Source organism: Rana temporaria, chromosome 1 (genome assembly GCF_905171775.1).
Source record: "Rana temporaria chromosome 1, aRanTem1.1, whole genome shotgun sequence".
Classification (NCBI taxonomy): Eukaryota; Metazoa; Chordata; class Amphibia; order Anura; family Ranidae; genus Rana; species Rana temporaria.
The window spans coordinates 158,833,018-158,851,816 of NC_053489.1; the positions used below are offsets into that span (position 1 = coordinate 158,833,018).

Genomic DNA, 18,799 nt, shown 5'->3' on the forward strand with positions numbered 1-18,799 from the left:
CGCAACTTTACAGGCAAGTGCTTTGTGAATAAAGCACTTGCCTGAAAAACTTGCGGCAGCGTAACGTAAATGACATATGTTACGCCAGCAGAAAGATCCGCTGATCTTTCTGAATCTGGCCCTAATTGTATACAACAATGGGTAAAACATTTTAATAAACCATATTATAACTAATGCTGTATGCAATGTTTAGGCTTTTAGCATTTTCATTTAGGTTACTGTATTGAGAATCTCCCATTCTACCTAGAGGTGCGCTTTGGAATTTTTGTTTGAGAGGAGCCTGTACGGAAGTGAAGGAACATCAGGGAAATGGTTTGTATGACTTTCAGCAATCCGTTTTGCAAGGTACGTGTCTTCTTTTTTTCAGGATAACCTTCTTTGCACAGGTGATTTCAGCTGGGATTACACTGGCAAATAAATCTCATTGCTGCTAAGAAATGTAGTTCCTTGTTGCCCATCATTTTATTAGCAGCACAGTGAGGGTTATTTACGAAAGGCAAATCCACTTTGCACTACAAGTTCAAAGTGCACTTGAAATTGCACTGAAAGTGCACTTGGAAGTGCAGTCGCTGTAAATCTGAGAGGTAGATCTGAAATGACGGGAAGCTCTACTGATTTTATTATCCGAACATGTGCAAAATAAAATGCTGTTTTTTATTTTCCTTGCATGTCCCCCTTGGATCTACAGCGACTGCACCTCCAAGTACACGCACTTTGCACGTGTAGTTTGCACTTTTTAGTGCAAAGTGGATTTGCCATTAGTAAATAACCCCCAATGTGTTGCAAATGAGCAGCCCTTCCAATAAATAGTTACATTTCTCATTACCAAAGATAGTTAACCTCCAGCATAGCCCCGCTTGAAATGATAAAAGAGGGTGACACATAAAGAAGTAAGGGTGACAGCTGGAAAGTAAAGCATGAATCACTGCTCTAGAACAGTGTTTTTCAACTCCAGTCCTCAAGGCACACCAACAGGTCATGTTTTCAGGCTTTCCATTATTTTGCACAGGGAATTTAATCAGTTTCACTGCCTTAGTAATTAGCACAGCCATTTCATCAGAGGGAAATCCTGAAAACATGACCTGTTGGTGTGCCTTGAGGACTGGAGTTGAAAAACACTGCTCTAGAACATAGTGCTCCCTGTATATGGAGCAAAGAAACGTGTCATGTGAGAAAGCTCTAGTTGCCTGGTTACCATACTAACATCTTGCTTCAAGACTTTGATATACTGATATGGAACAAGCAGACAGATAAAGACATCTGACTTTTCTTTGACATTTCTTACCTGTACAGGGTTACTCCACTAAGACCAGTGCATCAGAATAACAGTCATGCAACAATATGCATAGCTTCTTACTGTCCCTCATTTGAAAGGACTGTCCCTCTTTGGGAATCAAATCCCTCTGCCCCTCTTTCATTCACGGTTGTCCCTCATTTTGGATAGATATTTATTCCTTAATAATAAATACAATATCCGACTATCAAAAGTACCACACTACACTAACCCTTTCACACAGACCTTTTTTTGATCACATTATTGTTTTAAAATGCCTGCATAAAGGAAACCGTAATTGAAAAAGCACTTTTGGGTTTAGCCAATCATTTTTTGACTATTAATGCTTAATGGGCCACATCACAAGGGGCATGCCAGGGGGTGTGTCATTTGCCATCATCTCCATTATTTTGGCTACTAAGGTGTGATGGCAGCCTATTTCAAATTACGTTTATGCAGTCCACATTTCAACGAACCACAAAGGTCTGAAGGGTGCCTTTATTAAAGCGGACCTTCAGTCATTTTTTTTCAAATTTACATCTAGTAAATCTTCTGCCCTTTTTGTTTTAACTTTGGATAGTAAAACATATTATTTCTGCCAGTAAATACCTTATACAGCCTACTTCCTGTTTCTTGTATGGTAAAAAGCCTGGGCTTATGGCATCATGCACAGCTCTCTCTCTCTCTCTTGAGATTCTGGCAGGAAGGGAGGGGGGCTGAGTCATAAGAGGGCCAATAAGAGCTGCAGGGATGCAGAGCTGGAGGTGCGCCTCTGTGTGTACACAGGCAGCAGCTTGAGCTGCCCACAGTTAAAATGGCTGCAGCCAGACTCAGTGGAGGGAGATTTCTGCAGCATATTTGGCAAGTAAAGAATCACAGTGTATATAAAATAATATGTAAAGTGGTTGGGGGGAAGCTTCAGAATGGCAAAGATGTTTTTATTACAAATTATGTGAGCAGACTGTAGTTCCTCTTTGAATGGGTAATTTAAAATTCATCCCAGCATGACTCAAAATGATCACCAAAGATTTTGGATCACGCTGGACTGAATTGTCAGGACAAATTAAATCCAACGGGGTGGACCTGTAAGCTTGCTGAGCCAGTGGTCTCATCTTTTGAGGGTGCAAGACTGTCCTGGTTGATCCTTATTCCTAGAGTTATTTGACATAAGCTTATACTAACCTCATATGTTCTATAAAGGTCGGCAGCTCTTGTGTGTTATATACAGTATATGAGCACAGCAGTGAAGAATAGTTGGTCTGTCTGCAAATATCACAGGGATTTTTTTGGACCCTAGCACTGGATTATGATTATTTAATATAGAGTAAGAGCTGTGGATTATGTGCTCTCTCAATATTGGATGCAGTCTTTTTCCAAGAAAAAAAAAATCTTCACAATTCTCAAGCACACAGACTGAGCTATTGGCAGTGTAACATGGGGCCTGCCAAGCTATACAGGTCAGTAGACAGTGACATTAAGGAGGCTGTCTGCATTCTCACATGTGCAGAAGCAATTATCTACAACAATGTTAAAATGTCTTTTTCTATTAGTAAAAGATGTTAATTTCTGGGGCTGTGTATCTGATGTAAGTCTTGATGTGTAATGTAATATCTTTAATGTTTTGCCTAATTTGTCTGTGAACATTATCCAGAATGTGCTGTGGTGAAAGACATGTTTATTGCCTTGTGAATGGGGAAGTAAAACAGATACAGTCAACGGATGCTCATAGACCTCTAGCTCCTTTTTAACCACTTAAGACCCGGACCATTATGCAGGTTAAGGAACTTGCCCCCTTTTGCGATTCGGCACTGCGTCGCTTTAACTGACAATCGCAGTGCGACGTTGCTCCCAAACAAAATTGGCGTCCTTTTTTTTCCCACAAAAAGAGCTTTCTTTTGTTGGTATTTGATCACCTCTGTGGTTTTTATTTTTTGCGCTATAAACAAAAATTGCTTTAATAAATATACCCAAAAAAGATATAAAAAAAAAAAATGTCCTCAGTTTAGGCCGATACGTATTTTTCTACCTATTTTTGGTAAAAAAAATCGCAATGAGCGTTTATCGATTGGTTTGCGCAAAATTTATAGCGTTTACAAAATAGGTAATAGTTTTATGGCATTTTTATTACCGTATTTATCGGCGTATACCGCGCACTATTTTGCCCTGAAAATCAGGGCAAAATCGTGGGTGCGAGGTAAACGCCGATACCCGCACCGAGTTTGAATACTGCGCCGGCATATACCGAGCGCAGTACACTCGTGTATCTTCGGGCAGTCTCGGCGCCTCTCGCGCTGACGTCCTGGACGTACAGGACGTCAGTGCGAGAGTAGCCGAGCCTGCCCGATGATACACGAGTGTACTGCGCTCTGTATATGTCGGCGCAGTATTCAAACTTGGCGAGGGAAACGAGCGGGGAGGACGCGAGGACGCCGCAGAAGGACGCCCGACCCGACGAAGAGGACACCCGAAGCCGCTGACGGACGCTGGACCCGACGAGGCCGCCGATGGACGCCCCGCAAGACATTAAAACTCCACAGGAATTCGGGGCAATTTTAGGGGTGCGCGATATACGTGGGAGCGCGATATACCCCGATAAATACGGTAATTATTTTTTTTACTAGTAATGGCGGCGATCAGCGATTCTTTTCGTGACTGCGACATTATGGCGGACACATCGGACACTTTTGACACATTTTTGGGACCATTGTCATTTTCACAGCGAAAAGTGCTATAAAAATGCTATAAAATGCTATAAAAATGCACTGATTACTGTGAAAATGACAGTGAAGGGTTTAACCACTAGGGGGTGCTAAGGGGTTAAGTATTACTGTAGGGGGGCGTGGCTGTAGGTGTGACGTCACTGACCATTGTTCTCTATAACAGGGAACAGACAATCGGTAACACTGCCACAGAGAAGAGCGGGGAAGGTTTGTTTACACTCACCTCTCCCCGTTCTTCAGCTCCTGTGACCGGATCGTGGGACACCAGCGGCGATCGGGTCCGCGGGTCCCGCGGGAGCGGTCACGGAGCTTCGGACCGAGTTGCGATCACGCTGCCGGCGGCGCGCTTGAAACCCACGGCTGGGCTCTTAAAGAGGACGTATATATACGTCTATGTGCCCAGCCGTACCATTCTGCCGATGTATATCGGCGTTAGGCAGTCCTTCAGTGGTTAAAGGGACAGTAAGTCTACCAGTTACCTGATACCAAGTAATTCAAAAACATTCACAAAAACACATGCTAAAGCAAGTTGGACTGGTCTGACTAGTTAATCTCTACATTGTCATCAAAAAAATAAATACAACATTTCGGGTTTACATCCACTTTAAGGAACCAAAAACCAGAAAAAAGTCCTTGGCCCTTTTCAGAAAATTCCACGAATGTGAACTACATCCATATGAAACCATGTTAAATGGACTGTAGTGTATTTCTGCAAAACTGAAAATGCGCTAAAAAAATGCATAGGTGTGAACCAGGCCTTAATGTCAGATTGTCTGCCATACTATCGCAGTCCTACTATAAAGCCCCATACACGCTATCAGTTTTCCTGCAGGTTTTCTCTTCAGGTTTACCAAAACCATCTAATATGAGGTCAAACCTCAAGAGTGTCAATTTGTATGCAATCAGGCAGGCCCTTGCACTACATGGTTTTGGTAAACCTGAAGAGAGAAACCTGCAGGAAAACTGATAGTGTGTATGGGGCTTAAGTCGCTGATTGCCACCATTACTAATATAAAAAAAAAAAAAAATTCCAGTATAAAGTATATCCCATAGTTTGTAGATGCTATCATCAATATACACTTATTGGGATTTGTTTTTAATAAAAAATATGTAGCAGAATACATATTGGCTTAAATTAATGAAGACATTAGATTTTGTACTATTTCTTTTTACTATGTTCTATGGCAGAAAGAAAAAATATAGTTTTTTTTAAAACTTTTTGGTCTTTTTTTATTAATAGCACAAAACCCCCCCAAAAAACGGCAGTGATCAAATACCAACAAAAGAAAGCTTTATTTGTTGGGAGAAAATAAATAAATATAAATTTAAGTTGTGTACAGCGTTGCATGACCACGCAATTGTCAGTTAAAGTAACTCAGTGCCGGAGGTCAAGTGGTTAGATATATTTTTTATGACAGTTTTACCTGCTTAAAGATTTGTATTTTTGTATTTATACAGCTCTACCACACAGCACACCCTGGTTTAGCAGAGAGGAGACTTAATATTCTGCTTGAGTTTCACTTTTACTTATAAGTTCCCTCCTCACACTTAGGCCTCATATACACGACCGAGAAACTCGACAGAATCCATCAAGAAACTTGGTGGGAGAGCTTTTTTGCCAAGGAAAATGGTCGTGTGTATGCTTTTCATTGAGAAAACTGTTGAGGAACTCTCTTTTTCTTTGACAGGAGTCTCAATTTCCTCGTCGGGCTGGTTTTCGACGAGAAACATGATCGTGTGTATGCTAAGATACCCACGCATGCTCAGAATAAAGTATGAGACGGGAGCGCACCTTCGGTAAAAGTAGCGTTTGTAATGGAGATAGCACATTTGTCAGGCTGTAACAGACTGAAAAGTGCAAATTGTCTCTCACCAAACTTTTACTTAACACGCAGTAACATGAGATTAGCAAAAGCAGCCCCAAGGGTTGTGCCAGTGGAATCGAATTTCCCCTGAACGACGAGATTTGGTCTTGACAGTGTGTACGCAAAGCAAGCTTGTCGAGTTCCTCGACAAGTCTAATGCTGGCCATACACTATACGAAAATTCTGCCGACATTCGGTCGTTAAGAAAGATCTTTTGTTTTTCGAACAGTTAATGGGCACAAAATCGATAATCGTTTGAACATTTTTGAGCCAAAAAAACAAGTTTGGAAATTTTCTGCCGAACGAACGATAAATCGGAAGGTTAGTGTGTTTCCTGTCCGAACTTTCTGCACTAGGTATATGTAAAAAAAACTAACCATTTTTTTTTTATGTCCACTGAACGATTTATCGGTCATTACATGATGGCACTATCGTTTGCGCTCACGAACGAACTTTCGTTTTTCGAAAGTTCGTTCGGACGATTTTTCGTGGAGTGTATGACCAGCATTGCAAGGAACTCGTTGAGGAAAACGATGTGTCTTTTCCAACGAGTTCCTCGGTCGTGTGTACGAGGCCTCACTCTGTGACTGGACAGTAAAATGAGAGGCAACATTTAGAAGCTTTTTGTGACTCCTTCTATTAGCATGACTCCTTGCACTGCAGCGCTGTATAGTAGCCTGCTTATATCTATATATAATTTTTTAATGGTGTATTGCCCTGATTTATGTTCTTCATATCTGCTCTAGAGCTCAACTTTAGCCTATTGCACATGGCCCTTTTGGCACTTTATTGATTTCAGGAAACTTTGATTTGAGCAGCACAGTGGTGTGGTGTAGTGCTTGGCACTTTCACCTAGCAGCAAAAAGGGTTGCTGGTTCAAATCCCAACCATGACACCATCTGCCTGGAGTTTGCATGTTCTCCCTATGCCTGTGTAAGTTAATCAGATCCTGTCTAAAATTGGCCCTAGTATATGTACCTGAAATAATAATAATTTTGATCACATAATTATGGTGTTCAATGGCTGCTTTACATTCCCAGGCTGGCACAGCTGTAAGTAGTTATACAGAGATTTTGTCTAAGACATAAAGGCTTCTTATCTCAATTTAATTGTAATTATGTAATCACAGGAGCAATAAGCAAATGATGAGCGCAACATTATGAATATGCATCAGGATAACTGGTAAAAAAAAAAAAATCATTCAGGGAAAATTATAATCTGTGTTTAATTTAACAACAGGTATTAGATTTAAACTTCTTTCTAGCAGTAGAAAAAATAAGGCTAAACTTTATCTGGTGGTGGACAACAACTTTTTCTTTCTATATAACAGCCCCAATAAACATAAAGATTCCCGTCAGTCAGAGGTCCTGCAAAGAGATTGAGCCAGGATTGGGGATTCTTTTTTTTTTTTTTTAAGACAATGAGAAGTCCTCAACATTCCACAGAAACTGCTCTCTTAAAACTTACAAACGATATACTAACGGCCAAAACGAAGGGACACTATTCTGTGCTCCTACTCCTGGACCTCTCTGCCGCCTTCGATACGGTTGACCACCCACTCCTCCTCAAAAAACTTCACACCTTTGGTCTCCGTGACTGTACTCTTCGCTGGTTCTCTACTTACTTATCCAACCGTACCTTTAGCGTTACTTACAATTCTACTTCCTCCTCTCCTCTTCCTTTCTCTGTTGGGGTCCCCCAAGGTTCTGTTCTTGGACCTCTCCTATTCTCAATCTACATCTCCTCCCTGGGTCAGCTGATAGCCTCCCACGGCTTCCAATACCATCTCTACGCTGACGACACTCAAATTTATTTCTCTACCCCTCAACTCACTAGTTCATTTTCCTCACGTATCACTAAATTTACTATCAGATATATCACTTTGGATGTCAGACCACTTCCTCAAACTCAATCTATCTAAAACAGAACTGATCATTTTCCCTTCCCCACATGCCTCTTCCCCCGATCTCTCTGTCAAAATTAATGGCACAACTATCAGCCCATCCCCACATGCCAAGGTCCTAGGTGTAGTCCTAGACTCTGAACTGTCCTTTAAACCTCACGTTCAATCACTGTCCAAATCTTGCCACCTCAACCTTCGCAACATCTCCAAAATATGCCCCTTTCTAACCAATGACACCACAAAGCTCTTACTTCACTCCCTGGTCATCTCTCGCCTTGATTACTGCAACTCCTTCCTCATTGGCTTACCTCTGCATACTCTAACCCCCCTTCAGTCCATCATGAACGCTGCTGCCAGACTGATCCACCTTACCAACCGCTCTGTCTCTGCTTCCCCTCTCTGTCAATCCCTCCACTGGCTTCCACTCACCCAAAGAATTAAATTCAAACTACTAACTACTACCTACAAAGCCATCCACAATTCTGCCCCCAGCTACATCACTGACCTAGTCTCTAAATACCAACCTAATCGTTCTCTTCGCTCTTCTCAAGACCTCCTACTCTCTAACTCTCTCATCACCTGCTCCCATGCTCGTCTCCAGGACTTTTCCAGAGCCTCTCCAAGCCTATGGAACTCCTTACCCCAATCTATCCACCCATCTCCTTCTCTATTAGCTTTTAGTGGATCCCTGAAAACCCTCCTCTTCAGAGAGGCCTATCCTACCCACACCTAACAACTGTATTTGCATTTGAGTCCATCTGATCATCCCCCACAGCTACTACCCTTTGTTCTACTTGACCCTCCCTTCTAGATTGTAAGCTCTAACGAGCAGGGCCCTCTGATCCCTCCTGTATTGAATTGTATTGTGACTGTACTGTCTTCCCTGATGTAAAGCGCTGCGCAAACTGTTGGCGCTATATAAATCCTGTATTATTATTATTATTAAAGAAAACTGAACAGCTGATCCAGAAATTTAAAGCCAGTGGGAAGGAAGCTGACCCAGCACCCTCTATGTAAATCTTTGGTTAGTTTATACAGAAAAAAACCTGTCTTTCCTTTACAGGAAACCACTAAGTGCCAAACATTTTAAACTGCTAGAAGACTTTGCTCAACATAATGGCACATGTCTGAGAAGGGGATGTGTGTTGCAGTTTGTGCCCATTTACAAGCAATGTGTTGTGCATTAAGGCACGCTGCTAGGGTAGAACCATTGCAGTGAAGGAGTGTTGCCTGCTACTGTAGTAACATCGTTGTGTGCTATTCAAATTAAGTGACACTGCAACAGAATCTAATGCCAATTTTGCAATAACACACAGTATGTGATATATTTCAACATCCATTGTCTCAACCAGCAAGTAGCAAAACATTGCCATATAGTTAAGACATTTGTACTGCAAGATGAGGAGATCTCAACCTTATGGACTAATTATATGTGGAATTGTGTTAAAATGAGATGTGAAGCATAAATACTTTACCAAGCGTTTACATCTATGCACTTTGGAATATTAAATACAATTCTACAGTCAGACTTGAATTTTCCCCTTACAGATGCTATTGCCCTTGAGAAGGAATTAGAGGATAGTACTTCCTCCATTTTTTGGGGGTCTCAGATTAGGAAGAGACACTGGGATCTCTCCCAACTTTAGGATACCCTTACTGAGGAAGTGTGCTCATGCCTTGCCCTAGAGAAGCCTGACTTAGCCTGTCCTAAATTCTGAGCCTGGGTTCCCTAAGAATGATCAAACCTGCATGACTTTCCCAGTTCACTTACTCTTAGAGCTCATTTTTTACGATGACTGGCCTCACCCTCCTGAATGTTTAACCAACAATACCCTATTGAGAATGGATTCTTTTAAAATGGGCAGTATCTGCAGTGGAACCAGCCATTTCTTGAAAATAACAACCTTATCAGTCCTTGTTTTTAAGGACTTGGTGGACAAGAGTTTAGAAGACCTCTTTTAAGGCCTTGTTGTCTCTGGCAGTTCTCACCCCACCATGCAAACTAGAGTTGCTTCTATGGCAGTCTTCTAGACTCTTGCTGTCTGGACTAAGTGCATGGTTCAAGACTCAGGCAGTTCCATCTGTCCACCAGCACCAGGGGCTCCTGCCCTTGGCTTTGCACTACTGCAATAACAGTTTAGCAGACACACTCAGCCAGATATCCAGATTGAGCAGCTTTCTATAGGAGAAGAACACTTTGGCTCAAAAGCTGATCTGCAGAATTCCTGTGCAAAAAGCATCTTGATACGAAGCCTTTTGAAGAGAAAGGCCTTTTTCGTACATCTATCAACAGAAAAAAAGGCAAGGAAATATACAGGTAAACCTTCTGCTCCTGAGACCAATAATTCATTTTATCCCTCTCAGGCCTCGTACACACGACCAGTTTCCTCGGCAGAATTCAGCTTCCGACCGAGTTTCTGGCTGAATTCTGCCGAGAAACCCGGCCGTGTGTACACTTTCGGCCGAGGAAGCCGACGAGGAGCTCGGCGAGGAAATAGAGAACATGTTCTCTATTTCCTCGTTGTTCTATGGGAGCTCTCGCCCCGCCGAGCTCCTCGGCGGCTTCAGTGCTGAACTGGCCGAGGAACTCGATGTGTTTGGCACGTTGAGTTCCTCGGCCGTGTGTACGAGGCTTCAGTCTTCTGGCTCCAAAGCTTCGTACACACAATCAGTTTTCCCGACGGGAAAGGAGAGCTTTTGGCCGGGACTCCCGGCCGTGTGTATGCTCCTCGCATTTTTTCCAATGGGAAAACTGCCAAAAACCATCGGACAAAAAAAGAGAACCAATTCTCTTTTTTCCTGCCGGGAAAACTGGCGGACTTTTGTCCGGCGTTTTTTGGCAGTTCTCCTATGGAAAAAACTGGGATGGAGCATACACACGGCCGGGATTCCCGGCCAAGGCTCCATCGCAGTTTTCCTGTCGGGAAAACCAGCTGTGTGTAGGGGAAAGACTGAACTGAGCAGGTTCTCGGCTTTCCCCTCGGAATTTCCGACGGGAACTTTTCCCGTCGGAAATTCCGTACATGTGTACGGGGCACAAGTCAAAACCAGGTGGTCACTTCTACAAACTTGGACCTCAAAACGCATTAAGGTCAGGATAATCGCCTATCTGGGCTATCTCCCTCTAAAGGAGCAGCCCATGTTCTGTCAGTCATTGTCCAGTGGACAGTGCAGACTCTGCAGAAATACAGATATTACCTCATTCTTCAGAAATCCACCTTGAATCTAACTCACTACTTGAAGCATCTGGTCCTGGTTTTTAAGGAAACAAGCACCCATCTCTTTTTTTGGTCTTTGTAGTCCAGGAGACACACTATATGTTTTTGTATGTGGGCTCTGGGTCTGACGGCAGCCTCATTCAAGATAGTACTGTTATCCTGTCACAACGCAATATTCTGGCTGCATGGGACAATTGGTCTCTAGATTTCCCCATACATCTGACCAATAAGTCCAGACTGTCCCATCCAGCACTGAAGTCAGGGAAATCCCTTCTCCCCTCAAATTGGAAGGTTCTCATGATGGATGCCAGCCTGTCAGATTAGGGAGGAGTCCTGGATACCCTCTTGCTAAAGGACTCTTGGTCATCCCAGAAAGCCCAGATTCCCATTAACATCCCGGAACCCGTGACAATTTGGTTGTCTCTTTAATGTTGGACATTTTAGCTGTCCATTCATACACTCTCATCCAAGATGTATGAAGATTTTGGTGTTTGGTGGAAAAAGTATATTTTTGATATCTCAGATATATAGTATATTGTTTAAATAGAGGGAAGTGCTGTTGAGTAATAAAGTATTATCAGAACTTACCTAAGCAGTTATCACCTTGAACTTCATATCCCACAGGACATATACATCTGAATGAGCCTTCTAAATTCTGACAAGTACCAGGAGCACAAGAGCCAGGATAAGCAATGCATTCATTGATATCTTTAAAAACACACAAGACAAAAAACAAAACAGATAAGCAACTGACAGAAGCTTGCACTACATATCTTATAATGAATTTTTTTAATTAATAGAGAAGAAGGAGAACTGCTTTTGCTGGCCTCCTTTTGAAAATTCTAGTTTTTCAACTGTGTCTGTTTGCAATACTCTTGAGTCAGTCAGAACGAGGAAACAATAGTGTCAGAAAAATCTCACAATTCTTTAATTCTAGACTCAAGAAGCATTGTAGTCAAATTATCATTATGATAGCCAGAAAAAGAAATGGTCAGCATTGGAATCTCCCAAAGTTTTCTTTGACAGATGTATTTGCATCTCCTTGGAATTATTTTATTGTTTTTGAATAGGAAATAAAGTCAGTAGAATATTCAAAATGCAATAACATTTTGATAATGCGTACATCAATAAATAGATAACAAAATACATTTGTATATACATGTAATGTGTACATTGGATGAATAAAAATATAATTTATTTATACCATAGTTTCTCTCACCTCCTCCTCCGCGCACATGTTTTTATTAGTTGTATGCCTATGGCAAGTGGTAGCAGAATCTGCTGTCCAGTGTGTCTGATAGGAGTCGGGAATCAAGTGCCAATTCACATTCAATTTCTGACTAAAAACCACCTAACCCCATTCTCTGATTTTTGACTTTTTTTGACTGATATAACCAAAGGCAATTTTTTTTAGAGGGACAATCTTCCAATGGGGACACTTCATATTTGGCTAAAAAAAAGATTTGCCTATAGTTCTACTTTAGGCAAAACCTGGTGCAGGCTCAAAAGAAGCCTGTCTCCATTTCATCCCACCATCATTAGCGTGTGACTCAATATTTGAAAGGTGACTCTATAGACTTTGTTTATCAGGGAAGTCAATGCCTACTATTTTTAACATGCTAATCTGTGAAATATCTATACAGTTGTTCATGATTTTGAAGGATCTTTTTGCCAGTAACATACAGAAGCAGGTTAAACAATGATATTGTGTAAGCAGTTAACTAACGTCTTTTTCAACATTATTATGTTCTGTGCTGTGCACCTTTGTGAGGATTGCAGAAAACACAAAAAGAAGGTGGGAGCCGAACCATTGAACATACTGGTCTGCACTGTCACATGTACTGATTTGAAGATACTACCAATAATAGGGATGCAATTGGTATGTACAAGCTTAATGCCCGGGTGAAAATTGTAGCCACTCAGCAATTAGGCTGATTGCTTTGAGTCCTTTTGAATGCATGTACACGTAAAGGTAAACTCCATTTTTATTAAAAATATATAATAGTCACAGAGGCTACTTTGTATTTGAAATTAACTAAAACCTTTCTATACTGTAGCTCATTCTTTACCCAATTATGATTTTCTAAACCTGGCAAAACAATTAAAAACATGCTGCTGATGTTGTAATTAAAGATGGAAGACCTTCCCTTTAAGAACTCATGAAATAGAAACAGGTGCCAGGAAGTAGAAAGTGATGGGAATCAATGTATGGCTTCATTTTAAACTGCGGCAGTGACATTGGCCAAAGCCCATGCAATGTATCTAACTGACTAGAGGAAGATCATACTTGCAGCAAATGTGGAGTATGCATATTAATGTGTGACATTGATATTAAAGACCGAGGTCTGAAAAATCTTACCAATGCAATTCTTTCCATCTAGAGTAAGTTCAAAACCTTCATTACATAAACAGATGAAAGAACCAATGTCATTGAAGCAACGTCCATTCCTACACACTTGGCCAGTAAAGGAGCTGCACTCATCAATGTCTAAAGAGAAAAAACAACGGCACTTTTAAAGATGGTTACTTTGTTGGCAATGGCATGCCTGTTTAGCATGTTCAGGAATGATATATAGATTTAGCTAGAGACAAACTGAAGCAAAGTTTTGCAGCTATATGCACAAAGACTATTGTAGGTTGACAAACACATTACATGAAAGTTGTAAATGCAAAAGTGATACCCCCCCACCCTGATACTATGTACAGTATATTCTAAAACCTATATATATACATATACAGTATATATATGTGTGAAAGGTTGGTTTTTGCAGTAATACTTTTATCCCATCTCTGCACTAGTAACAGAGCAATATCGTGCCTGGAAATATTTGACTAGGCCCACGTTTTGTTTAATATTTATAATTAATCTAAGGTATGGAATGGTGACTGGTGCCTTGTACACACGATCAGAATTTCCGATAAAAAAAGTCAGACGGAATTGTTTAATCGATTATTCCGACCGTGTGTGGGCCCCATCTGACTTTTTTCCATCAAAGTTTAGAAAAAGAACATGTTTTATTTTTTTCTGATGGACAATCGGAAATTTCAATTGTCTGTGTGGAACTCCGACGGAGAAAAAACTATGCATGCTCAGAATCAAGTAAATGCATGCTCAGAAGCATTGAACTTAATTTTTCTCGGCTCGTCGTAGTGTTTTATGTCACCGCGTTTTGGACGGTCGGAATTTGGTCTGACAGTGTGTATGCAAGACAGCTTGAATGGAATTCCGACTGAAAATTCCATCAGATTTTATTCCATCGGAAATTCCAATTGTGTGTACAGGGCATGATAGTAGTAAATTGCAGATATTAGTAAGCATGTCATTTATCTTGCACTTAGAATCAACCATTTCCAATGCAGCTAACCAGTGAAAATGTACAACATTTTTTTTTTCATATCTTGTTAAATGTCGTTTCTAGCTGGCAGTAATCTAATGTTATACAGCAGCATTCCTTTTAGATTAACATTTAAGAATAAGAAAAACTTTATTATTTCCAAGGAAGGACAGCATACCCTTTAATAATAAATATTACTGCTTTATTTATGTTTCACACAGCATGCAATCCTAACAATGTATCCACAAGGACTTATGAACATCTCTAAAGACACATCAGCATCATAAAAAACTTACCCATACAGTCATTATTATGAGTGAGCTCGAATCCAGGATAACAGAGACAGTTATATGATCCTACTGTGTTTTTACAAGTTCCGTTTCCACATGGCTGGCGCTCACATTCATCAATATCTGCCAAGGAGATACACATGAAACATGAGAAAACATTCTTCCTGCTGTGGTTAAAGTAAATTTCATGACAGTTCAACATTTTCCTCAATCACTGATTGGCTAAAATGAAATCAGTTGTAGTCCAATAATAACTGAAAATCCACAACTTGTCTTTTACTCGTTTCTGAGATAACACAGAGATTACAGTATATAGAAAGGTCTTTACAGAGGTATAAATTACACAGCCCTTATTGCCTTAAAGCAACCAATCAGATTCCACAAAGATGTTGGCACTGCTGTTTTGTTTGCCTCTGAGTATTATACATGAAGCAGTCAGATGCTTATACACATCTATGGGCTTTCAGGTTACAGAAGGGTATAATTACACCATTACCGATTCCAGCATGTACTCTTTTATCAGTACTGTGCATATGAAGGCCTCCCGTTACCTTAATTTATTATGGATTAGTGGAGAACATCAAAATCTGCCACTGTCCTGCAAACACTTGTAAAGACTAGACTTCTGTATGTAGAGACAATAGGTTCTCACAGTTGGTTTGCTAGTGTAGCACTAACCCCTGAAGAAGCTGCTGAGTATTTTGTGTGGCATCTATCTACCTCTATCTTCTCGCTGTCCAGGGTGATAAAAGAGAGTCTGAAAAATGTCAATGTCCACACGATACACTTCTTATTCTAGGATTTATTTGCAGAACTTAGTAGAAAAGAAGTTGGAGGGGTAGAAGGGTAAATAGGTAGGTAGGTTCAGGTGTATAGTCTCAAATAGGAAACACTCCTGCTTCCAGCAAACAGTTCTCGTCGCCTCTCACTGGCCTAGCAGCCGTAATGGCGCACGGAATATAGTACAGTCTCTACTACAGACCTTCCTCTATGAGGAGACACTTTTGGTCCAGAATCCTCTGCCACAGGATTCAGCACCCGGATCTCTCCAGATGAACTTTTGTAGAACTTAGATCTGACAGGCGATCACCATCGAGCCTCTCAGTGTATGGTGCATCCTTCGAAGTCTCCAGGCCTTCTCCCAAGATACCAGCCTCTTGCATGGTCTTGTCCAGGATAGGTCCTCCCCTGGCTTCCTTCATCAAGTGGCTTCCTCCCGCAGGACAGACAGCAAAGGATCACCTTGAAAGTGCAGACCCAGTCTAACTACTGGGCCTACCAAGCGAAGCCACAATCCCGGACCAACATGGTCGCAGAGTCAGGATTCAGGAACACGCACCCCAGGCCAGGCGGGCCACGAGGCATGTGGGACGACAGACTGACAACCGACGACCCAATGGCGTCTGTACCCCTCCCAGCATGCACAGCGGGACGATCACTTCCACTGATTCGCTGCCGAGGGGGACACCCAATACACCCTGACTCTGCTGCTGCCACCCTTGGCCTGGGATGGTAACACCACCCCCAGGCGAACAATGGTGGTTACTCCCAGCACAGCCATGGCTGGAACAGAGGCTAAATTGCCCATAATTACACTTGTCTGAGCCAAATAACAACTCAGGCCCCCTCTAAATTTACAGCAGCGCCTGGTCAACAGGAGCATGGCGCTAAACTAGTATGGCTTTTTTTTTTTTTGGAAAGCATTGGTAATCCGTATTTGCTTTTCTTTTTGTTCATTTTCAAGTGGGATACTTTTGACAGCAATTTGGGATATTTTTGGCTTGTTTTAAAACTAGTGTTGGACAGCTTTAGCAATATTTTCAGACAACCTGTTTCAGATGTTCTAGATGACATGATGACTAGATATGCCTGTTTAGATATTTACTTATACAGATTTGTTCCTGGCTGGAAATTAAAGCTGAATTCCAGGTATAGATTTTTTTCATTGTTACATTGGCTCAGCTTAGAGTATGCAACACCTGTAAAATCCCTGTGGAAGCAGAGAATCACTTTAGTATCAAATACTATTACTCACTGATGTCTTCGAGGTCCCATTGAGAGTGGCTGCCCTGTTGCATAATGTACAGAAGGGGTCAATCGCACTAACACTATTCACAGAACACTTTCCATGTTTCTCAATGAATGTAAGACATTCTCTGATTAGATGAGGTGGAGTGGTGACATCACAATTTCCACTTCGTCCAATCAGGGAATGCTTTGCATTCATTAAAAAAATTAAGGGTGTTCTGTGAATGATCCTGTTGCTGAGTGAGTTACCCTCTGTGACTACTGTGCAGCAGAGCAGCCATTCTGTGTGGGACCTGGAAGATAATGATGATCACTTCTGCAGTGATGACTATTGCAGTTAGTCTCTGCTTCCACAGGGATCCCACAGGTATGGAATATTTATACCAAAATTGGCCCAAGCTGGACCAATTTACCTATGCAAAACAATCCATACCTGGAATTCAGTTCTAAACCTAACCTCTGTGCCGCAAGGAAAAAGTGTTAGCTACTGTCTTGCCCATATTTATAGAGTTGTCTAAATGTTATTGTCTGCTGGGGAATCAGAAAGGAATTGTTCCCCCACTTGAGAAAATTGGATAATGCTTTGTTTGAATTTTTGCATTTCTCTGGATTAGCTGTGGGTATAGGATTGTGTGTATGGAGGTTTTCTATTTTGTTTTTCTGTATTGGTTGAACTAGATGGACTTGTTTCTGTTTTCAGCCCAACTAACTATGTAACTATATGACTATGAAAATTAAATATTAGCACATATAATTGTGTTTCAGGCCTTATATGTATTGGTGAACTACATACCCATACACATAGTCCGATCCTGAGATGCCTTGAAGCCGTTGTTACATATGCAGCGATAACTGCCCAGTGTGTCCTCACATGTGCCATGACTGCAGACATTGGGAATTTCCAGGCATTCGTTGCGATCTGTGGAATGGAGGAGCATATAAAACATATGTTGTTGGAAAATGAGGAGGAAAGACTGGTTCAACCCTCAGGCTTACATTAGCTAATGGAAACACACTTTCACTATGCATAAAAACTATGCATAAAAATGCATTAAATGTTGGCTTTATCCCTAATTCTTCCTACAAAGACCTGTTGTAATGTGCTATACACTGCTATTTATTATGACTGTGTACTAATTTTCAAAGAGACCTTTGTATCCTTCAGGCAAAGAAGAAAGATAACATATGTTTATGTTTCTAATATAAATACAAGTTTTTGTAATTTTTGCCATCATTGTGGGACAAACTTTTTCAGAATTTAATATCCATACACTCCAAAAGTCCATCTATCAAAATGGCCAGAAACATGGCTTCCCAATGACACAACAAATCATGATGAAAATGTCACTTAAATTGTATTTTAGGCTAGTGGTGACAAAGTGGTCTACATGCAAGACCATTAGTAATATGCAGCCCCTGTAGGCAGGAGGGGGGGGGGGAGGATGGGGAAATCAAATTCTTCCAAATATTGTCTCTTCTTTCTTTTTCTCCTGTTCTTGGTGTTAATGGAACAGAAACCTTCTGGAGTAATTGGGGACAACGCCTACTGCTGCTGTAATCAGGCCCACAGATGGGTGATAAGGTGCAAGAACTGAAGGATAAAGCATATATTATGAGAGACTGCAAGAACGTTACAGTCTCAAGGAAAAGGGGCAAAAAGAAGGGATGGACATGATGGAAACCATTAAAAAAAATGTTAAGGGCGTGAAAATGTTTCAGGAGGAAAGTATTTTTAATATAGAACTGAAATCAAGGTAGGTCATGAAAAGCATGACCTCAAACTAGCATGGTTAAAGTTAAAAGAGAAGTAAGGGTTTTAGGAAAAAATATATATTATACTCACCTAGGCTGTTCACAGCTGGCTCCTCACAGTGAACTGAGCGATCAAAGACCATGATCGCTCAGTTATCTCCCTCCGCCCTGAGCAGAGAGCCAGGGATGTCAGTCTCTAGCTCTCAGCGATGCCCCTCCAGCAGTCACTGGAGTGCTGAGCTGTCAGCTGAAAACAGGTCACAGAAGTACAGAACTAACTGCACTCCTGTGATCAATAACAGACGTATAGCCAAAAAAGCTTTGGTTATACTTCTCCTTTCTAAAGAAGTCTTACAAAGTATTATTTTACCAAATATTGATCGTAAAACAGGCTCCCAAGCCTGTTTTGAGCCAG

At 41.2% G+C, this 18,799-nt stretch overlaps 1 protein-coding gene across 1 annotated transcript in view; it reads right to left on the reverse strand.

Moving 5' to 3' along the window:
• The window catches only part of FBN2 (fibrillin 2), a 290,847-nt gene that overhangs the window by 36,934 nt on the left and 235,114 nt on the right, over positions 1-18,799 (reverse strand). Inside the window, exons 45-48 of the mRNA XM_040344842.1 lie at positions 17,426-17,551; positions 14,611-14,727; positions 13,339-13,467; positions 11,568-11,687 (exon numbers count right to left, since the gene is read on the reverse strand). Of these exons, the coding sequence (XP_040200776.1) occupies positions 11,568-11,687; positions 13,339-13,467; positions 14,611-14,727; positions 17,426-17,551 (492 nt within the window). The remainder of the gene's footprint in view (positions 1-11,567; positions 11,688-13,338; positions 13,468-14,610; positions 14,728-17,425; positions 17,552-18,799) is intronic.